We start from the raw sequence: 23,817 nt of genomic DNA on the forward strand, positions 1-23,817 counted from the left end.
GGCTCGGCGACCGCCCCGGTGACACTCGTCGGCTCCCGGGCTGCAGAGCGCTCCCCCTCCCCCTCGCTCATGCACCAGCGAGGGGGCTCCGCACACCCCGTCCCCCAATGCAGCACGGAGGATGGGGGCAGCTGCAGACGGGTTCCCCAATGCAGCAGTGAGGAGAGGGGGGGCTGCAGACCTGTTCCCCTCCAGTGCAGCATGGAAGGGGGGCATCTGCAAACCAGCTTATAACTCCAATGCAGCAGTAAGGGGAGGGGGGGGGAGAGGTGAAGACTCTACTACATCATCAGTTAAATGTTTCGCCCCGAGCCCGTATCTGTTTAAAGAGCATTTGTTGCCCATTGCTGCTCAGATGGGGATATGTTTTCGTAGTTTGTAAGAACAAAGACGCCATGTCCTTTTCTCTTAAAAATAAAACTTGGTGGTTTTTTTGTGGGGTGTTGGCTTTTAACTCTTTCTAAACCAGTAAGAAAAAAACAGGCTGCGGATGAGACAGCTTAGTACTTTACTGAAACAATAGATAGAAATTTACTTCACTTGAAAAACAGCAGTTCAGGTCTAGAACTTTAAAGAAAACTCTTAAGAATTACGGGCAATATGATTTTGCAATTAAAACGGCAATACAAAAACTTACAAGCTTAAAAAAAACAAAGGTCGGTCATGCCAAGTCTACAGTTTAAAGTTGGCAAAATACTACAGTTGTGATTTAGACGACACTACGAGAAGAAAAGGTAGTTACTTAAATATGAATTACATGATAAGGAAACAAGTGGGTTTGTGTGTGACATTAAAAGCTTTTAAAAAGCATTTATTGGGTGTCAGTTTTGGCTTTAGTATTCAGTTTACGCATTTTTCAGGGAGCTTGCAGTCATTTCTGTTTACGTAGCATTTTTATCGTTGTTTCGATGGTTAATAATTTAGAAGTTGTACAACACCTATTGCAAGACTTTCTAAAAATGCAAGTCTAAATGGAATGCCTGATGTTTGTTTTGCGTAGGCTCGCATTCAGCAATTACCAATTTAAGGGTAAATTTGTGATTCCAAATGTATAAAAAGTCACTGTAGTAGAGCAAAAAGTAAATATTAAGAACTTTAGTTTTAATTGGAGATTGTGTATAGCCATATTTGTTGGATTTATCTGGTGTGCACTTGTACAGGATTATAAAACTCCGTGCAGGTTTTAAATATTGCAGTTGGAGGTAAATCTACATTTTTTCGGTACTTCCTCTGCAAATACGAATCCGTCATTACAACAATGAAAGTTGGCTTTTTTTGAAAATATAAATACAAGTTTCAGTAACCATTGGACTGCTATCACCTTTATGCAAAGTGTTTGGAATCTTTATTTTAGATTTGGATTATGGTGGTTTTATAACCCCAGCAACAGTTCTGCAGTGTAGAACAGGTTCTGACATACACACTTTGCTGAAAAGAAAGTTCTAGCTTTAGGTGGGTGTCTGCTGTATTTTTCTTTTTTTTAATATGTTAGGGGATAATTTTTTAAATAGCTTTGACCTTGTTTCTTTCAGCGACTGAAAATAAAATATAGGTACTAGCTTTGACCTTGTTTCTTTCAGCGACTGAAAATAAAATAGCAGCTAAGTGTCTCTGAAAATAAATTGCTCTTAATTCTTAACGTATTTTATTTAATGCTTCTGCGTTTTTGTATATATAAGGTGTAGGGTTTTTAATTTATATTTAGATATCTTTTAATGTAACATTAAAATGTTTTTTTAAATTACCCACGTATTTACAGAATTATTCCAGACTTGTTCTAGAGTATGAAATAGTGGTGATAAACATAAATGCTGCAAAATAAAATATTAAGCCTTTTCACAAAAGGCGAGAAAAGTTGGCTAGAGGTAGTGCAAATATGGTGTTCCTTGTGTTAAAGAGCATAGTTTGGGATCTGATTAAAGGTTAAAGAAGCTGAAGGTTTTAAAACTGTGTTCTGAAGGGCAAAAAAGATATCTCTTTTGGGGAGATCAAGTAACTTCTGACTTAAAATTCAGAGAAGCTGATGGCAGAAGCCATTTTAAAACTACTTTGCTATTACTAGAGGTTTTATTTAATTTTGCATAGCTTTCTTCTAAAGACTTTAATGTGGAAAAAAAAAAGTACAAGGACTGAGAGGTATTTTGTGATAAATTACTCTTAAGAAAAAATCTTAAATTGACTAGACATTTGATCTTTAAGTCATTCAAAATTAAAGTAATGGGAGACAGAAGAGCAGGTTGCAGTTATTCATGCAAAAATATAGATGATGCATGTTGTATGTCAGTCAGTCTTCATCTCCAGTGTTTTTCTTCAGCCAAGTATGTACAGCCACCCATACTTTTATTTTTAGAGTTGAGTTCTAAAGATACAGTTACTACTATCATAAGTTTTTCCTAACTTAATAATTACCTAAACATCAATAAAATTCAAGCATCTGACTTGTTCTGCTTTTCTAAAGCAAAATGCTAAAAATTTCCATACTTTCTTTTTTTAGGTAGAATTCCATGAACAATACCTTGTTTCCTGACTGGCTTCCAGAAGAATCGTTCATACCTTATTTTCTTAGGTAAGAGTGGTTATAACTTGTGGTAGTATGTTCATTTCCTTGTTTTTTTTTTTTTTTTTTGATCTGGGGATTTGCCTTTTTGCTACTGTGCAGATGAGGGAAAAAAAGTATGTAATTTTTAAATTGGAGGGGACACGTTTTCTAAATTATCTGGACTTCTTAAAAGCCTTTTTTTGCAGATATGGGTAGACTGTCTTAAAATAATGTGGTGTTTATGCTGCTACTTCTGTATAAATTTTAGTTTACTAAAGCTAAGTGGATTGTTATTTTTTTAATATATGTATACACATACATATGCATTGTATTTGGTGGGAAATGACAGTATTTTCATGTAAACTTAGAAGTTCTGTATGTCCCATTTCACCAGTGAAAATGTGTATTGAACTTTAAAAATGTTTGGTTTTTGTAGTTAATGAGTTTGTAGCATTAATGCTTGGAGATATTGTAGAATTTGTATATGACAGTAATAACCCTAGATTTCAGGTATTCATACTTATATATTCATGTTTATATCAGTCAAGAACATTAGAACTGTAGGTAAAATCTGTATGTACCTTTGTTTTCAGACAAACGTGGTTTTATTTTTTTTCTTTAAAGGCTGTTACTGGATATTGTTCTTACTTCCAAAGATTCAGATGGCTCGTTGGGTAAAAGACCTTGAGCAAAATTCTGTACTGTGCATACCAGGTATGTTATACTGTGTTGTGGTGGTGGTTGTTGTTGTTTTGTTTTTTTTTTTAAATTATCCTGGAAGTAATTTTTTTTTTTTTTGCAAAATAAACATTGAACATTTAAGCTACAATATTTTACCTTGTTGAATTTTCTTTCAAGTTTTAGTACATTTGAAAACTGTTAGTATGTACTAAATACAGTAATGTTAATGTCTCCTTACACATCTTCTAAGATTTTTATGGTCACTCATAAATAAGACTTTTTTTAAGAATCTGAAATGACCATGTCAACACATTGTAAAATAAAGCTGTGTTTATGAGGATTGCCATCTCTACTAAGGACTTTCAGTCTAATCAAACTTTAGAAATGTCTTTCCTTCAGTTCAAGGTATTGGTTCATTAGCAAGTGACACTCATAAGCTTTTCCTTTCCAATAAATTGTTTTTATACAATAAACTTAGAGTAAAATTTGCGCTGAAAAGAGAATTTCTAAAAGTCTAAACCTGCACCCAGTCGTTAAGAAGTATCTTGCTGTCCTTCTTGCAGTATAAACAAATCAGCTTTCTAATGTTTGATGGGTTTTTTTTTTTACACTTTAAGATTCTGCATTTAGAGGCAGAGTAACATGTTACATTTGAGTCATGCTTTCACCGCTGTGTAATTAAAAGTTGGGGATCTTGTTTGCCTGTCTTAACTGGTTCTTTTTCACAGCTTACCATGCTAATGTACTTCAGTACATATTCAGGACCTCAAAGCGTAAGGTGTCTTCATGAAGACGTGTATCAGGATTCTCAAAAATACTCTTGATAATTTGCTTTTAAAAATTACATAATTTATCACGATAACTTAAGAATACAGATCTTATGAACCCCTACCTGAGTGCAGCTGTTCTCCTTGGCTTGGATGAAGGCTTCAGCCTGTTCATACAAGAGAAGTCATATACCAATTTTGCATAAGCTTTTTAAAAATGTCTCTTTAGGTTGTAATAAACCTTTATCTGCAGTAAGTCACTGCTAATATGCAAGACAGAATTCAAATAATATTTACAGATAATAGACATGTACCACACACCGTGGATGTCCTGCAACAAAACACAGCTAACAAACAATGCTGGTATGTTCTAGAACTTCATTGTGTAACTGTCTGATGTGAGGCTTGAGAATTAGAAGTTTGTGTTAGAAATTATCCGGTACCTTGAGAAGAACAGCAGAACATAATTGAAATCCCACGTGAATTTTCAATCACCAGATATTGCACAGTTTATTACAATAAAGGCAAGACTAGCCTGATTCATATAAAAGTCTGATAGTAATGATGGGACTGGACTTCTCAAACTCAAGACTTGTATTCCTAATGTTAAATCCCTAAATGTCTAAAGCTGCAACTTTTAATTGACCTGCTCTTAAAAAAAAAAAAAAAAAAAAATACAGTGCTCAAGAGCAGAGTCATCTTGACTGACCTGATCATTTTATTATGAATACGAAATTAAGCACTTTGATCTTAATGGTCTTACATATTTCCTATATGGTCATTATGCTGTTTGTGTTGAACAGATATTATAATAAAAACAGTTTTAAATGTCCCTTGTTACTTTTGTGAGCCCTTTGGAGCTACCTTTTCTTGTAAGAACAACATGTTTTCATCGAGTAAATGGCAGCTTGATCTTTAGGTTAGGTAGACCTCAGTAGGCTAGATGCACACTGCTGGGGACTTGAGGAAAGTTTTAAGTTCGTGACCACCCTACAGCGTACTAATGAGGATTGGCAAGGTCAGAAGAATGCTCTCTGGCTGAGTCTTAACTCTTTTGGTAGAGGAAGCTGTTCCTCCGTGGTGATAACAAAGCCATGTTAAGTATTCTCATACAATACATTTTGTAGCATTGACAGCTTATAAGGAAAAACATTGTTGTTGTGATATATATCATCTTTGCCAAAATGCTTTAATTTATCCTGAGAAAGAATCTGATGTCAGGTAAATAGCTTTAGAGTGTCTGACCTCACCTCATGCTGTAAAAGGAGATACGCTTTCCTGATTCTTAGAGCTAGCAGTGCCAGTCTTTTGGTGGAGTCATGGACCATGGAGTCATGATGCAAGGCATGTTTTATGTGGCGTAGGCCGTACTGTACTTATGACATCTCATTCTATAATTTAAAAATAAATACAAGCCACAACTATAAGACTACCTAAAAAAAAAAAGTAAATCCATGTTTATTTTTAAATAGGGGGTGGATTTTTTTAATCACATAGGGGCTACAGCAATTACTGCAAGTAGTCTGATTAAAAGATTTTTAGTTTGACATTTATGAAATAAATTGAATGTTAAATAGGAAATACAGGTGTTAATCTGAAAGGCAAATTTTTTTCAGCGGAAACTTGTATTTGCTAGCTCTAGTTTGTGATACATTCTATAGTTCAGGCGTGAATGTGTTTTGGATATTAAAATTCAAAAACTCAGAATACGGTAGTATATTTTATAATGGTGGAAAAATGATCACTCGTGTGATCATATGAATGAAATGTAATGCGTTATTAACATCTTGGTGCTGTTTTTACAAAACTCATTGTTTGGTTAATTTGTTCACTTCAGAGTAGAGAAGTCTTACTACTACTAAGTGATACCACCTTGACAAATACTAGATTCCTTTTGCAAAATTTTGCTGAGGTCAGAAGAATGCGCTCTGGTCAAGTCTTAGTAACTCTTTCAGTAGAGGAAGCTGTTCCTCTGCGGTGATACGAAGTCATGTTAAGTATCCTCATTAAAGTTTCGGTGGAATTACCATAACTGGATGCTAACTCTAGAATTAAAACAGGAACCAACTTGAATGCAGATGATGTATGTTTAACTGTCCTGTAAATTATTAAAAATGGCTGAGTTGTGAGCTGAAAATCTTTCAATCATTAACTTTACCTAGTCTTTGTATATTAAATCATCGTTTCTAAGTGGCTTTTTTTTGAGTGAAATGGTACATATACGACAGAAGGAGATTTAAAGAGCATAAGTAAACCTCTTTACCTAGTTTGTGTCTTCACTTTGCATGACTGATAGATGCCTCTTGGATGATCAAAGTTCAGCAACCATGTTGTGCTGCTTCTACAAGTGCCCGTCCACCATTTTAGAAGTACTTCAGTTTTGTGCTTCCATTTAATAGCAGCTGTTGAATTATATTATAAACGCATGTTTTAAACCTCTCTATTTCATGTTCATTTGGATATTCTGCGTGTTTAAGCCAGTTTACTACTAGAATTTTTTCATTTCCCCTTTCTAAAGGGATCTTTTTCCATATTAATCATTTCAAGTAAGTTACATCAACAAATTACAATTCTGTTCATCACAGCTTTCTTTCTGCACATCTGAGTAGCTATCAGTTTGAAGAGGAGAATTTAGAAGATTGTAGAAAACTGCATAGTATGACATAACTGAATAGGTTCATTAATTTTTATGTATTTGAGGCTATATTCCAATATAAGTAGATTCTGAGAGATCACGAGAGAAGCAGTTTGCTTGTACATGTTAGGTGGGTAACTTGTATGGCTCATGATAGTAGATGACTTCATGCAGTTGAAATTTACAGGGAAAAAAAAGGGATTCATGAGTTCTAGAGTTTTAGGTCTTATTTTAATCTTGCTACCTCTGCTTAAGGTGATTTTGATTAAATGTTTATTGATGTGGATTGCCAGTAAGCATTTTCAAAGTTGAGTTTCCAAATTTGGGCCTTGCCCATATAGGGATAACTTGTTCCATATTAGTGTGTTAAATAGTCCACTGCATCTAGCTGATACCACCTCTTAGTAAAATGAGTATTTTAATTATTTTTATGTGAAGGGCAGATGAGTTAGTTTCAGCATACTTCCACTTGATGCCTGATTGATCTTTTTCAAAAAAGATTTTTTTGTTGTTGTTGTTGCTTTGTTTCTCGAGGGATTTGTGTACAGGACTAGGTCTGAATTTCTTGGGTGGTTTGCACGGGTTCTCTGATAACAGGTTGCCTAGTGATAATTCAAATTTTTTATAAAAATGTCTTTTGTACCGTATGCTGTGATCTGCTGGGAATGTGGGTTTTTTTTTTCCTTCATTTGAGGATAGCGCTTTTGTAATAGTCTTAGGCTAGTGCTCTGGTCTTCTAGACCCTTAAGGTTTTTTTTCATTTTTTAATTTTCTTTTAATTCAAGTGTTTAATATATCATTTTCCCTACAGATGTGTTGAGGAATTGATTTACTCACTGTAAGCAAAATAGCTGCTCTTGGTTGAAGCACTGGTAAGTTGTTATTCCTAATAACATTTACTTTTTAGCTTTAAAAAACCCCCAACAAACACACATGGCTATAATGTTTAACTTGCTGAAGTTTTTGGCTGAGTACATCTTGAAGTTCCTTAAAGTGTGTCTGTGTGTGCATGTGTGTTTCTAGAAGGCTTAGTTGGAAGGACCACAGGAGCATTCTTGCGGGGCTTTTAGGAAATGAAGCTATGCTTGGATAGTACTCTCAACCTGTCTCGCGGGAGAACAGCTTTCATATCTAATTGTAGTTCTTTGGTCTTCTGCTTCTGTGATTTGATTCCATATTTTGTTGAGAACTATTAAATCATAGACTTGTTCAGAAGGGTTTGGTACACAAATATCAGTCTCTACAGAGAAGTACTACACAAAATTTGGATAACAAATGGTGTGGAAAGTATCATAGCAGGAAGAACTTGTCTTACAAGCATGTCGTGTTGTCCTTTTATGCTTCTGTCAGGATTAGTGAGGGTATTTGAGCAGATAGTCACTGTCTTCTATGTTCTGATTGTTCTGTTTCTGTTCTTCATTCATAAAGCTTCAGCTTTGCAGAAAATGGTATGTAATGCTGATACAGTTCCCTGTATTAAGCTGCTAGCTGATAGGCTTAATTTAGGAATCATTCCCCATATAGTCAACATGCAAAATTGGCAGGCTTGAGTAGAGAAATTCATTCAGTTCTGTACTGGATGAATATGGGGATAAGATTCTCTCCAGTTTCCTTTACTAAAAGGAATTTGGTCTTGATGACCTTTTGCTGTCTCTGGCACGTTCTGTGACTTTCTTGGGAGTTGTCTCTGGAAAGACGCAAGTCCTTTTGTCTTCCTGTCTGCTTAAAATTCAGACTCCTTGATTCTATGTCTTTAATTAGGGCATCCGTTGCATTTTGTGTACATGAATTAACTTTTTTTTTAGCGGGAAACTCTATTCCTGTAGAACTATGCTTTGGAATGTTTGCTTTTCTTTAAAAGAGACAGTTTCTTGGAGACAGTTCTTTCAGTATGACATGCTACCTGATTGAGTAATGCCTTCCTTAGACTGCAGACAGCTTGAGAAAATGTTGTTCCAAGATGCAAATATTCTCTTGTTTCAGTGGATAGATGACAGTGATTTTTAACTGTCTACGTATGTTAACAGAGACCTTCAGCAACCATGCTTACCTTGTACAAATGGCCATCTATGCTGCCTCAGGTGCTAGAAAAGCAGCTACTCCAAAGTCCCATGCTTTCTTCTCATCTACTTGCATAATGTGGAGACTAATGTAGAGCTCTTTTGAAAGGAAAAAGGAGCATGTGGGGGTAAGGTGCAAACCTCGCTAGGCCATGTTATTGTGGCCTCGTGCTGCTTTTAGGTACGTTTCATTTTGGACCAATTTTATCACTGAGTTTTCAGTCTTGAAGCAAAACAGTAGAATTCACCAACTTTGAGGAATTTGGTTCTTATTGTGTGTACATGTGCTCAGTTTTGATGTTCTTTGATTAGTGTTTCATCTCTTCTACTACTGTAAGTTTTATTACTTTGTTCTTTCAGAAGTCTTAAGCTGTTTTTCATGCTGCAGGTATGTGTAGAACAGCTTATTTCTTGCTATGTTAGAAGTGAATGTTACTCCTTCCAGCTATTCCTCAAAACTCTTCCTATGCTGTCCACTGTTGCTGTTTTTCCTCAATCACCTGCTATAATCTCTAAACATGTGACTCGTTTCATTTTTATATTAATCTTCATCTGTTTCCTACATCTTTCTATGTGCATTTTTACTGTTTTCTCTAGTTGGATTGTAAATTAGCTGTTGTCAGATCTGGTTTCTTGAGCAGGAATTTGGCTTTTCAGTTACACACTGGGTAATTCTTCCATCCTTTTCTGTTTTATAATCCTTACCTAAAGGAAGGGATGAATGTGAAACTCTTAACTGACTTAGAAACAGTTGTTTTCAAAAGAAGTTGATTCAAAATGCATTTGTAAAACATCCAAATGTATGGATCTTGAAATCTCTGGTATTACCCTCTCTGGTTAACATAGATAGTGTTTAGTTGAAACACTGATTATTTTTTTTTTTCAATAGAAGGGAGAAAGTACTTGAAAACACCAGGAGCTTTATTGAAGTTGGCATACTTTGCTTAATGCAATAAAATTTATTATTTAAAAATAAAACCCACAAAAGAGTGCTTCTGTGAATAAAGTCACATCTTACCTGAAATTAATCTCTAAATCTGAGAAACCTGGCAAACAGCCTTTCTTAGCGAAAAATACCTGATCCTACATGAGTTGTGCTTTTACTGCTGTGCTTACTGAACATCTAATAGTGGTAAAAGCAGACTTAGGACTGTCCAGAGTACTCAGTTACTTTTAAAGATTGGACAGAACATCATTATGGACTTTAGATGTCAATAAAGGGCACCTCTGCTTTTTTCTCTAGTATAAAAGTTATCAGAGACGTGTCTTTGAAAATAAAATCTTGGTTCAATGAACTCTGAAGTGTAGAACTTCAGGTTTGGTTTGCTCAGAACCTCATTCTGTCCATTCAGCTCCCTCTGTTGGGAGTGAATTCCCTTTACTAGCAGTATGTCACCTTGGTTTTTAAGTTTAAGCCTCAGGGTGAGACATTTCACTCTGGAAAACTTTGTAAATGCATTAGTGTCTTACGCACTTGCGGTGACGCGTGGGTGTTTTACATGTTATTGGCCTTCAATCTCATACTTAAGAAAAGCAAGGTTTCAATAGACATGAAATTGCTGCGGCTATGGTTTTGGCCGTAAGAGATGTCTTTTATTGCTGTGGTCTCTATAGGTAGAGCAACAAATAAGGAATTACAAAAAACTGAAGAGAAAAACTTTGTAAATTCGTATGTTTCAAAACTGTTGCCTTAAACCTTTAGACATGGTTGTGAATGCTTTCTGTCTGTTGATACGGAGTGTCAATATGTTACCAGTGATTTGAAGGAAACTTTGAAAGTTTTACATGACTACCCAGGTCCCTTATTTACCATGACCAAAATACTGTGTTTGGAAACAAATACAGTAAATAGTATATAATAAAGCTTGAAAAATGGGATGATGCCTAACTGATGTTACAGAAGGAATTAAATATTTATGTCATCTAGCAAAAAATTTGGGCTATTCAATGGCTACTTTACATGTAGCATCACTGCATATGTCTTAGTGGAGAAGGAGTATATTTTTGCAACTTTATTGAAACTTCTTAGTAAAATGTGCCTTAATTCATAAGTAAGCAAATGCTATGAAATCTTTTAAAGCAAATGTAGATTTCACGTGAAAAAGTGTACAGATTGCCATTAATATTTTGGCCATTACTGTGGCATCTTTTTGATGTATGAACAACTTTTAGAACAAGGGCTGTTGTAGCATGTTCTTAATTATAATATATCATCATTCCGCTTACTGCTAATTATTTTCCAAGGTCAAGAGAAGAGTTTAAAATGAATGTGGTGAGGTTACTTCCAATGTTGTTGGTACAACCAAATGTAGGTGAGCCTAGTAGGGAAACTTGCCCTTAAATTGCTTTTGGCAGATCTCATTAGTGTCTAAGGCAGAAGGCTAACCCAACTGAAAAGGGCCTTTCAAGGTTGACTAATATGTAACTAAATTTTTTGAGAGGTGGAGAAAGCTGATGCCAGTGATTAAATTTACTTATGTTAAGTTTCTTAAAATAATTTTTATAGTTATTGTAAAGGTCTTTTTTATGGGGTTTCCACTGCACTCACGTTAGTACTTCTGAATATTTGATTGTGACAATAATGGACAACTTTGTGGTGGTTTATTTTTCATGTTTTGGTACCTCAGTGAAGGCATTAGCATAAAACAATATTCAAAGTTTTAATTTATCTTCAATGGACTTGGAATTAGGCTAGTATACCAGTAAGAACTAAAAAAAAAAAACCAACCCAAACCAAAACAACCCCAAAAACTGTTTCTTCAGTTTAGTGTGGGGGGAAAAAAAATCTTGCGAAATATTTAATTCCCATTTTAACTGAGAATGAGTTGAGTGTTTGAAATGAAGAATTTCTGCAGACTTGAATGTTCAATTTCTGGTTCTGAAAATGTGAAGATCCCGTGATTGAATACTGTTACAACTATGCACGTTGCACAGTGCAAAGTGAATTACCAGATCCTGCATTCCACTTCTATGTGCTGTACTTCTTCTCCATTGTATTTAGAACAAGGAAGTCTATAGAGGAATATGAAACAGGACATACAGGCAGTTATGAAAGGCATACTGAGGCTTGTTGCACTGGTTCCATTGCTGTTTGCTTTGCTGTAACTGGTTATTTTGAAATGAGAGTGGGGAAACTGGAACGATGAGGCAGAGACCACTAGATGGCTCCACTGATTTTTTACTGTACTGTGGGTAATTTCTGCAACACTTGTGAGAATCGGCCCGGGATTATCAGGGGAACACCACAGTGGTGGAGTTGGCTTTCAGACTATAGTGAGGTTAAAGCTATACACGTTCAGAAGAATAAATTGACGTTGGAGTGCAGATACTCAAAATCATGAAGACATTTTAAAACCTTTTTTGTATGTCAGTCTCTTCTACAGTTAGCACTGGTTTTAAAATGATGTTCTTAACACTTAGTAACTTCCTGTACTTGATTTTTGCACGTTAGGAGGAGGAGTATTTTTTTTTAAGTACATGAACTTATTTTCTTGGAAGAAAATGTAAAGATGGGGACATTTGGGTAGAAGTCATTTGATCAGTTTGGTTTGTCACTCACCTGTGGGCTTGGTTGTTATATGAAGAGTAAAGTTGGAATATGGATCAGGAGTAGTAGGGTGGCCTTGCCAAAGACAACTAGTGTGACTTGTTACCATTTTCATCTGACTTCTGACATGTCCTTTCCCACCAATAACTAAACCAGTCATTCCATTTGTTTATAAATGTGTGTTTGCTGTTGTGCTGTATGTCTTTCATGAGCTGGAAAACTGGGTTAAGATGGTGGAATGTCTTGTCTCCAGCCACCATCTGTATATAGGAAACCAGTTTTCATGCCTATTACATTGGTTTTGATGGAAGATGCTCTTTGAAGAAGGGAGCATGGACAGTAGTTAAAAAACTTGGCTTATTATAATAACCTTGGTTTTCCACTAAGCAGTGTCAGCTTTAGTAGATGGGTCAGTCCAATAAAGATGGTTGCCAGAGCAAATATCTCGCACTTCCCACTATTGATTTCTCTAGTGTTTTTAACACTATAGAGAAATTTCAAATGGAATTTATGGAGCCTGAAAAGGTTCCTGAACTTCTAATCATTCCTCCCCTACTTCTTTATAGTTTTGGTTAAAGTTTATATTTTTGACTCTTGAACTGATGATTTGACCTTGTTTGTTCATGATAAAAGTAGATGTTCTGGAATGTGTAATGTGGAATGAAGCATCAGTTATATGTTTAAACTATCTTCAAGGTACAGTAGTTGAATGTCTTAGTTTAAAGATATGATCTGTATTCCAACAGCATTTTTCTTTTAATTTTCCATAAAGAATCCAATCAGATGAAGCGTGTCAAAAGGAGTCTACGAATGAGACACCAAGATGGCACTTCCACTGTTGATTGAGAGGTTGAGGAAATGGACTAATGCATGAGTGCTGTGATATGTCTGTCCAAGAAAAGGATGTTAAAACGTGGACTCTCGTGTTATTAAACCAGAGAAGATCTGGGTTGTGATCATCCTATCAAACTGGACTTTGCACTTGAATTAATCAGGGGACTGTATCAGTGACTTATCCAGTGATGGATCTGATTGAGGGCTGGGTGGCAAAATTTTACTCTTGGGTTGTGTATGCATAACAGGCAAATTCATTTGGTAAGAGATCTGTTGCTACCCTTTTGGAGAAAATGTAATGTTTTTTTTAAGTGACTTAATAAAAGGTTTTGGTTTCTTTCACACTTTGTGTTTGTCCTTTCTGGCTGAATATTTTTTTATTGTGTTGATATTTAAGTGGGTTACATTTTTGGTTGCTATTAAAGTGAGAAGTACTTTAGCTGCTAAGCACTAAAGGCAAGGTAAAATTTTGTGCTATACTTGATTTAAAATGTGGTTTTCATTTGCAAGTTATCTTCACTTTGCCATGACTTCCAATGAATTTTTATTTGCTGGTTTGTTCATTCAGGTGCTTAATGTTAGGGGTTTTTCAGTACTTGGCCTATTGTCAGGGTGCTTCTGCTGAACTTTCTTGAAGTTATTTTAAGCTGAAATTTATACCAATTGAAGGCTGGGCAAATATGACAATAAAGGAGTACTTGAATGTTTTGTGTAACTTTTTTAGGTATGCTTCTTTGGTTGTATATGGGTACAGAAACTTTTAAACAGATTTCCTGGACAATATACTTCCTAAACAGTCTATTCTGTCTTGAAATTGTTCTGTACAAGTGTCCAATCTGCTTCACCGCTATTTAATGTAGATTTAGCTGTGTGATACTGTACCATGTATTTGATGAGAAAAAATGGAGTTATTTTTGATATTGCTACAGATGACATGTTAACCTTTACAAATGAATTTTAAAGTGGTTCTAATGTTCAGAAAACAATTTCTTTTCAAGTTTCTTGTGGATCAAATAGTTAAACTGTAGCCACCTTCCTATGTATGTTTCACCTGAAATTCATAGTTGTCTTTGTTTTAAGCTGGAGGGCCAAGATGGCAAACCTGGTGCTGAGAACCTAGGTGTTTTCTTTTAAAAACAAACAAAAAATACAAACAAAACCCCATTGTGTGTTTAACCATTTGGCTTGCTCAGACTTCTTTGTAAATATCCATTTTTACCATGATGAATTGTTCATACCTGTTTAATCTGGCTATTTTGATGATACATGCGTATTCAAGTTTGGTTTTGCCATGTGTTACATGGTGGAGTTGGATACTGGGACCAACCTAAAGGGATCCCCATTCAGACGAGTGGATTTCTTAGCGTTACCCAAAATTGCTTGGAATGGTCTTGCATTGTGTTTTTTAGTTCTTGTAGTTTAGGTGCGAGGGGTCTTCTGTAAATCAGTGAAGTGAAATTCTTTAAAATGGACTGTGGCAACAGAGCGTACCTACTCAAACCTCTTGATGTGGAAAGATGAGAGGTTGTTGGAGGATGTGAATGGCAAGTGTGTGGAGGAGTTGACAGGGACTATCTTGGTTCTACTGGTAGAAGCCAGTGTTTTCAGGCTGTTGGGATGCTGTGCCATGGATGTCCCCACAGAAGCCCAAACTAGCCCATTACCCCCTTCCCCCCCAGCAGTCCCCCAGTGTCCGATTTTTCTGTCTTGTTGTGATGCTTACGAATATGCAAGATGTCCTTGCACTTTAAGGAGGCTGTTGCTTGTGGGAAGACAACTGGTAGTCAGAATACAAGAGGTTAGGGGATGCTTGGACCTCTTCCATTTCCTCTGTGATGCATCCTCTCGATACTAGGATGTTGTATTTGAGATGTTGCTTGATTTCCAGTTCTACAGCTCGGCTATTATACGGCTTTAACGTTCATTTGTCGTGTTAAAATCTGTTAACGAACATTAATGGGTTAAGAATGTGAATTCAAAATAACCCTTTTAATGGTGTCAGACTTATTTTACAGTAGTGCCTTCGCCTAACTGATGAAAATTGTGTAGCTGTTGGATTTTTGTTGTTGGGGAAAACCACTAGGGAGGCGCTGTCGAGCTGGAGGGGGTTATCAGCAATGCCGGGCTCTCTTAGGAGCGTGTGACGCTCTTGTCCCAAGCTTTAAGTGCAAGTGTTGGGTGACGAGTGGTGGAGCTGTTGTCTGGGGATACTGCCACTGAATTGAAAAAAAGCTACCCCTTGGGTGGGGTGAGCCCCAAGGTGGGTTGTTGCTGGCTGCATGGCTGTTAGCTCCACTTCCATTCTTTCAAAATGGCTTGTAACAGCACCACTTCCTGTCCAGGGAGGAAGTAATTTTAGCCCAGGCACTGAAATATTTAGCAAATCTTTAAAACAAAAGGCACAAATTCCATTTCTTTCTGGTTTCAAAAGGGTGCCTGAGCCACATGGGGTTAAGGTGCCCCTTGAGCTGGGGTAGTTGGAAGAAGCCAGGGCTGTGGGGGTAGCAGGCACCCTTTAGGTGGAGGCTATCTCTTTTTTTGGTAGAAATGAAGGGGTGGGTCTATGGTACATCACCTGAGTTGTGGGGTAAATGTAGAGAGTGTCAATCAAAGGCAGAGCTCAGAGCTGGGAAGGAGCTCTAGATGGCGGCTGTGCCTTAGAGAGAGCGCGCTCAGCTCCGTGCCTTCCCCAACACTTTACGCAACTTTCCCTAACTTTCGGGCAGCCTCAGGGGGCCCCCACAGCCCCTTGCCTCTCCTAGGCACTAATCGGGGGCTGAGCGGACCTTTTTCGGGCAGAAAAGCAGCTTTTGAGGGCTCCCTTTTCGTGCCTTGCTGGAAAGAAGAAGCCGTGGAGAGAGCCCAGGTCGTTGTTTTTCCAGCTTAGAAGCCATGGCGTACCTCCATTTTTGTGCGCTCTCCTAATGAGCTTTTTCCCCCGGACATTTTTGTACTAATTATCGCTTCTTTTGCTTTATCGGCAGCATATTTTTGGGATTAGAATATATATTTTTTTTCATTCTCTGAAATTCGTATTTTATCATTATAACTCTAAATATTTTGGATCTAATGTTTTTCCACTACCTGAAACTAATATCGACTTGGTCCTGGCGGCGGTGCATGGATCAGGTAGGTGAGCAATTAATAATAATTTTTAGATTTCTGCCGTTTTGAGTACTTTGATTTTCGACCGATTTGAGCTGTATTGGGATGACGCAATAAGATACAGAGATTATTTGCATCCAGTGTTACTTTGGGAAAGTTTGCAGGATGCTCCTCTACTGTGTTTATTCTCAGAATTTTCTTCTAAAAACGATTATTTGTTTTAAATCTCCGTTTTGCCGTGTTGATCAGTGTTGTGTATTGTTATAACAATATCATTGCAGCGTCAGGACTTTGTTCCTGATAATGAAAGCCAGTGAAACGAACTGGGACCTTACCTTTCTTTCAACTTTTGACAGTAAATACCTGGGCACAGGACTTCAAAGCAAACAGACACCCCTGACCCCCTCTTAATATTTAAGAATAAAAAGATGATGAGAAATAAAGACAAAAGCCAAGGAGAGGAGGGTTCAGTCCACAGCAATGCATCGAGGTATGATCTATCAACTTTCTTTTTTTTTTTTTTTTGTAAAACCTGTGAATACCCTGTTTACTTTGACAGCCTTGAGTTACTGTTAGTGCTTAATACAAAACATTTTACTGATTTTGCTTCCTTTTTAAGGAATGACCTTGAGATTGTTAGCATGCCACACCCTAATTTTTTTTGGTAGCAATTTCTGAAAGTTGTGTTGTGACTTAAGGGCCCATGTCATAGTCAAAAGGTACTGTACCTTTATTCAGGGGAGCCCTTTCCTCTGTATTACGTTTTTCCAGCTTTTGAATTTCAGTTTTTAGGTTTTTTGTGCTGTGAAAAATGACCTTGTCGGTTTAGCCATTGCTGCATTGCACCATTTTACATACAAGGCAAATTTTTCTTTGAAGAATCTCAGAAGTCTAAACTTTAACCGAGGGCCATACAGAAGCCTGGTGTAGTAGTAAATTATAGTAAATAGACACAAGAAAAAGTTACATGAATGAAAAAAAGCTCATTTTGAAATATAAACTGGAAAGTGCCTGTTTGTCTGATACCCCTTACTTCAAATTTTATTTGAGCTTATAGAACTTTGATACTGTTTAGGTATTTTAGAATATTTTTATACAAATTAACCAGACTTTCTCCTGCTGGTGATAGCATTTTGTATCATAAATTATACACTGGGACTGTTAACAAGAGGCTTCAAATGCTTTGCTTGTTTGTTTAATGTATTTTTGCTCAGAGTGTTTTTATTTACTTTTGTCGAGTAATGAGATTCTTTACAGATTTTTATAAACTTAACCTTGATGTGGGAAAAGTATGAAATACTGGAAATGTTTGTTTGCTAGGAATGCAGAAGTATAATTACGGAATTGCTCATTTTGTATTTAAAGGGTCGGCTTTTTTGAAAATTGGAAATTAAACTATATGCATTTTTTGTTTTCTAGTTTGTAAATACACTTGAGTTTTGCATTTTGTTAATTTTAATTGAATCGTGGCCTGTTTATTTCTCTGGTGTTGTCTTCAGTAATTTTTAACCAACATTAATAAAAAAGAATTCTGAACTGTCTGTTGTATCACATGTGCTCTATGTGATGTTTGCAGGTGTTTGAATAGTATTCTTGATGTCCAATATTTAACCTTCCTTAAACACACAAACTTGAAATACTGTGGGAATATATATATTATCAAAGTACTATAACCTTCTAGCATAAACTTGGATGGTATTCTGGATGTATTAAAATTGGAGTCAAATTTTAAATCCTAAAATGGATATGGGTAAGTTTGTTTAATTTGAAATTATTAACAACTAAATTAGCCTCAGGGACTGTTGAAGCATTACATATAGCACCTATACAGAGCTTTTATAATAATGCAGTTTAAAAACACATCAGACTTTCAAACCGTGCTATCTTTATATTACTGTGAATACTGCACACAAAATATTGCTTAAAAAGTCGATTTTTAAAAAAATTACTTATGATTCAGCTTATTTAAGTCTCTGCTTTTTTTAAAGAGCGGATTATCAGCAAGAGCAATAATAGGTATAATTTGTTCAGGAAATCTAAATTAAGGTATTTTATTGGTGTTAGAAATATTATGCTAAATAGGTGAAATTGGAGACATCTAGCAGTAGTTCCACAGAAAGAAGACCTTTGGGTTTTTTGTCCTTAGGGGTATTATATTTGCATAGTGTCTCATGTGTGCTTTTGGTGTTTTCATTGAAAGGTTATTTATCATAATTGATCAATTTACATGTAACACCTGTTGTGTGGGGTTACCCTTCTTCCCCCTTCACAATTTTTTTTTCTCAGAATAAACTTGCTGTGGGTAACATCCACTCACCTGAAGTGTGGGAACAATTGAGCACAGGATATTTGTAAGTGAGCCCTGTCGAGCTTATTTCTGAGCTGTGAGTCAGCTGAATGTCGTAAAATGGGCTTTACTTCCTGAGGTTGACTTGAAGTTGTAGGGGAAATGATTTCTAGGAAGTAAAGCCACCACTTTGCTTTATTGTAGCCCAGAAATGCAGTGATGTCTGCATTTCACGTGCTGCTGGCCAGCTTTCTTCCTGGTTGTGAGACCAGCTCGGCATCGTGGAAATACGTGAAGTTCTGTTACATAAACGCTGGTGGGAGGCCTGGGTGATGGAGACGGGTGGAAAAGGCAGATATGGCCGGTGCCATTCACCTGGGCTGGAGAAGCAAAAATGCAGGACTAGAGAAAGGTGTTAAAGCAGAAGAAAATAAAGTCCTGTACACCACCTTAGTGTCCTAAACTGGGGAATATGTTTGGAATTGACTCCTACCTTTCCAGTCCTAAGAAAGCACAAAGGCATATGCTGAATAACCAAAAATAACTAAGAATTGTCCCAAAACAGATGATTATTCTTGGGAAGGGAAATGGTGTTAATTTTTCACAGTTTGTAAACTGAGGGGTGTACTCAGTGCCTTTCTAGATGAACAGCAACACCTGTCCTTTGTATATTGACAGTAAATCTTTTCCAAACTTGAAGCTGATTTCATGCAACTTTCTCCACCTAGGATAAGAGTTGGGATGCTGCAGTTACTAATAACCACCACCTGTGTATCTGGGACTTGCATTAAATAATTGAACAAAATCCTGGTGTGTTTTCTAGCATCTTCTATGCTGCATTTCTGAAAGGCAGGTGGTGAGAGGGTACATCCATGGTGCAACCCTAATGTGAACTTCAGAGGTGAGGGGCAGGCTGGGATCCCCCTGAAGTCCAGGAGTGAGTTTTGTAGGGGATAGCAAGTAACACGTGGTGGATACGTTGTTCCTCCAGTTTCCCCCAGCCTGCATATATTGCAGTTGCTCTTGCACCTCCTAAATATCCCGGTGTGGGAATGGTTTCTGCTACCGAAGCTGCAGGGCTGAACAAACCCTTGCATCTGTATCCAGCTCTTGGCTTCTCTAGCACTAAACCATCATTTTTCTGGGGGGAAAAAAAAGGTTGTGGTGGGTTAGATCTCAGCCTGTTTTCTATTCAGAGAGCTGGGAGTCTGGGGTCTGAAAAGGCGTTTTTTTTGCTCAGCGGCCACCTTACAGAGGCAGAGTGCTCTGCAGCGTGTGCTGCAGCCTTTGCAGAGCAGAACACCCTCATTTTACGTGGCAGCCATTTTATGAAGATGTAGTTACATACGAAAGAGGATTTGGGGGGGGGGGAGCGGGAAACGAAGACGTTAAACAAAAAATGCCCTCCCTGGCTGCCGATGAAAGCAGAGGGCATCCCCTTCTCGTTTCGGTAGTGCTCAGGAAGCCCCAGTTCCCTGTGAAAGGAGAGGGGAAGGCTGCACTGCCTGGCATTTTGGTGCGGGTCCAGTTCAGTCACAAAATGGCTGTTCCTTTGTGCCGCATAGCTGACAGACATACTGCATTGCACTGTGTGTACTCTAAAAACAGCAGGAAGTTGCTGGTGGGGAGTTCAAAGGCCATCTTGTGCTCGCTGGGGACGGCGATTGGCTGCGCTCGCTTGGTAACAGGCGGACGGCGGCGGCGGATCGTGCGGAGGCAGAGCCGTGCCTGCGCGTGATGGCTGCGCACGCCGCACGGCCTCTCCCACGCCTGCTCCGGCACGCCAGCCCCGGGCTCTGCTGGGCTGTACTGGGCTGTACTGGGAGCGTGGCCGTGGAGCGCGTGGCCGCCGCTGCCTTCCCTTGCTTCCTCTCATCTGGTGGGCATGGGCTTTTATTTTATTTTATTTTTTTTTAATAGTGCAGGCTATTTTGAGAAGCAAGTGACTTGAAAAGGAGCAGGGTTATTTTTGGTGCGGCTTTTTTCTTTTTTTCTCTTTAAACTTCAAAAGGAATTGCAGAATATTGTAGTATTCCTGGAACATCTGGCCTTTTTTTATAGCATTATGGCTTTCAGCATCCTTAAATCACTAAAACTCACTCTTGCTTTCAACATGCATTTTGCAGCTGATTGTCTTTGAGCTGAGTGGAAACGTTAAACGCATTTATTAAAATGCCTCTAACTATGGGTTTCAACTTTTCATCCAGGCTGACGGGTTATTTTTTAGCTGTTGCGGCCATCGTGTATTTACCGAGTGTTTCGGTTTCATTTGCACTGCTGGATTCTTTAACAAGGATGGGGTTTTTTTCTCCCTTTTTTAAGCTTTAACCCTTTATGAAACTGTCCGGAGGCTTTTTTTGAAAAGGGAAAATGCTTGATCAGTGCAGGGCACAAAAGGAATAATGTGCAAGGAATTCATGTGAATAATGATGTAATCTGTGTGCAGCACAAAGGAGATTGTTCTTGTTTTGCTTTGTTACTTCTGTTTCACATTAGAAGGAAATGTCTCATCTAATTTCAAACGCACAATTCTGAGACTTTCAACTTCTCAGTTTCCTGTTTTGTGATTGCTGCCAGGAATGGATACAATATATACAGTGCTACAAAAAAGGCTCACCAACTGCAAGAAGCTACATTTAGCTGAAATTTAATCTCTTCTGGATTGTTTTTTTTTAAACATCTTAAGCTAATTAATCAAATTTTATGTATTCTTTAAATGCATGACTGTTTTGCTGAATAAAAATGGAAAAACAGGAATGAAGAGCTCACCTGGGTAATTCTGTAACCCTGCAAAAACGCTTCTGTGGCACACAGCGTGTGCTGCTGCCGGGGCGTTGCTATACTTGTGTGCACGTGCATGCATGCTCCCACACCACTCCTGCCTAAATTTATTAGTGCCTTCAGCCAAGAGAAGTTGATGTGGCTGAGATGGTAGATTAGAGCCTGTTCCGCTTTCTGTTGGGTTGATGTTTCACCTGTTGTACTTTGAGGGCAACAGTTGCCCTTATCTGCACCTTCCCCCATTTCCTATATGAGCTGAAGCCGAACTCTCCCACGGCTCGGAGAAATAATGTCGTGTTGCAGTGCCACAGGGGCATGCCCCGACTGCTCGTAGGGGATGGCACTTCTGAGAACACGGGATATCACGTGTGTGTCTTGAGAGCAGCGTGGCTGTCCACATTTGGGCTGCAATAACTACACTTGCATTTTGCATTAGAACAAACATTTCCACTGTTAACTTTGTGTTAGAGCTTTGAGAGGGCTCGGAGGGAGGGCCAGGGAGGCAGTGATGTTTAATTTTAATCTCTCCAACACGGTATGGGGAGAAACAAGTTCCCATCTTTGTTTTCATGTTTCACCCCTCATCTCAGAAAGCTGTTCATATGATTAGCAGGTTACTGAGTTGTTAAGCCTGCCTCTGAGGAATTTTTATACTGGCATGTCTCTTTATTCAGGCTTATCACTGTTAGTTTTAAGGAGCAGATGAGGGTACCGGTGGCAGATGCAGTGAGACTAGCCATGTGGTTAAGTACCTGGGACTGTGAGCAGGAGTGTAGGGACTGAACTGAAGCTTCTGATGCTATGGCCTTGCTTCTTTTGAACTCGAGACAGCCAAAGTAAACCTACTTTAGGTGGGTTTGGCAGCTTATGCTGAAATTGAATCTCCTGATATATAACCTGGAGGTGTGCATATCCACTGTATCTTGTTTCGTGTTGCAGACAACAGTTCCAGCAGGAATTGCGATGTTAAATTAGGCTGTTAAGTTCTGAAGATGGAGAAGCCCTTCTAAATGTCCCATTGCCCCTAGCTGAAATCCAGCTCAGGAGGGTGATGATGGATGGAGAAAGATTCTGTTCTGCATTATCTCTCCTTCAAGAAAAATAAATACAAACAGAATGGCACTGGGGGAGGGGATGGCCTGGATTACCATAATTAGATATAAGCAGCCTTCTAGCAAAGGATGTACTGTTCTACTGACATGGTGTCTTACATAAATTTTTCTGGTGTGTTTTTATTAAGATGTGTGCTGAAATGCCATTTGAAGATGCTCTTTAAACAGGTGGTGGTGTGCTTGTAAAGTCTGCCTCTATATCCTGTAAAGGATCCTTGAAATGAAAGCAAAAAAGGCTAGATGAAAAATGCACATCTAGTGACTTGCAATAAGCTTTTGTAAGTCTGTCACACGGTTAATGCCTCCTTTACTTGGAGCTGGGAGTGTCTTTTGGATATAATAAGAAGCAAAATGTTGATGAGTCTTTCCAAATGTGCAGTAGCTCTTATTACATGACTGCTTGTGCAGCACTGGTGCTAAATTATAATTTCCAATATACAGCTTGCTTTATATTTACCTGTGGACTGAGATGATCTATGCTGTAGTATGTGTTTTTCTGGCCTTGACTTCTAAGATTAAAAAAATAAAAAGTTTGAAACGGTGATCCCCGATTCCCTTCTGGTATTGTGCTGGTAATGCTCGCATGGTGTTTCATCTTGGCAGGGCTTCTGTGGAGTATGTTTGCCAAGTACTGGGTGCTTCACAGACGGGATGCTGAACACTTCATTGCTCATGAACCTTTACCCTGGCTGTGAACACGTGTGTTGCAATGTCGAGAATCCACTGACTCCAGAACACCTGGCTCCTTAGGAAAAAGTTGTGTTGTAACTGTGTTTCTTGCAAGTTTTATTGCTAGGTATAGATGACTTAATAGAATTGCTAATATATTATAGGAGTCATTTGCATCTCTTTCATGGGGAGGAACCTCTGCTCTTAACAACTAGAGTTGTCACCAGTTGAGAGCTTAGAATGCCATGTGCTGTCTGTAAAAGGGAGGCTTAATGATGAGCCTTAAATCTCTTGGTTAAAAACAGCTTTTAACAGTCACTTGGAATAAAACCCTCAGGCCAGGTCAGGCTTCCCTTTTCTGAACTGCAGGTCATCTGGAACCAGAAAGGAATCTGTGCACCTTCATGTTCTTGTTAATGATTTTTGGGTCCTAAATTTCCATATTTTACTGCATTTCTTTAATCTGTTAGGTCTTAAAGGAAGTTTGCAAATGTTAAGGAAGAAAAAACAACCACCCTTTCTGTACTGATTTAAACCAAAATTTGTGTGCACTCCAGTCCTGCCCTAACCCCCCCCCCCCCCCCCCCCCGCCATGTTTCTACATGTCCTTTACAAAAAGTCGGATGCTGCCTGTGTGCAGAGTTCCTTTTGTGATGCCATTGAGCTTTAGCCTGGCTGTCCCCTGCTGTGACAAAGCAGAAGCTGTGGCTGGAATGGCAGAGGGCAACAGCCAGTTAACCCCGGCCCTGGCTCGGCCTTAGGGGAAGGTGTGTGCCCCTGGGCTCCTCTCGTTTGCGGGT

At 38.2% G+C, this 23,817-nt stretch overlaps 1 protein-coding gene across 3 annotated transcripts in view; it reads left to right on the plus strand.

Moving 5' to 3' along the window:
• The window catches only part of CHD2 (chromodomain helicase DNA binding protein 2), an 89,649-nt gene that overhangs the window by 16,287 nt on the left and 49,545 nt on the right, over nt 1-23,817 (plus strand). The window contains exons 5-8 of one of the 3 annotated variants that reach the window (XM_009276585.2): nt 2,495-2,566; nt 3,164-3,253; nt 7,434-7,494; nt 16,525-16,658. In XM_009276585.2, coding sequence (XP_009274860.1) covers nt 16,597-16,658 — 62 coding nt within the window. In that variant the 5' untranslated portion in view covers nt 2,495-2,566; nt 3,164-3,253; nt 7,434-7,494; nt 16,525-16,596. Of the gene's footprint in view, nt 1-2,494; nt 2,567-3,163; nt 3,254-7,433; nt 7,495-15,220; nt 16,197-16,524; nt 16,659-23,817 lie in introns of those variants that run through there. The other 2 variants (XM_019471333.1, XM_009276586.2) reach the window with 2 other exon arrangements.

The sequence above is a fragment of the Aptenodytes forsteri genome, unplaced genomic scaffold (genome assembly GCF_000699145.1).
Source record: "Aptenodytes forsteri isolate BGI_AS27 unplaced genomic scaffold, ASM69914v1 Scaffold1, whole genome shotgun sequence".
NCBI classification, from domain to species: domain Eukaryota; kingdom Metazoa; phylum Chordata; class Aves; order Sphenisciformes; family Spheniscidae; genus Aptenodytes; species Aptenodytes forsteri.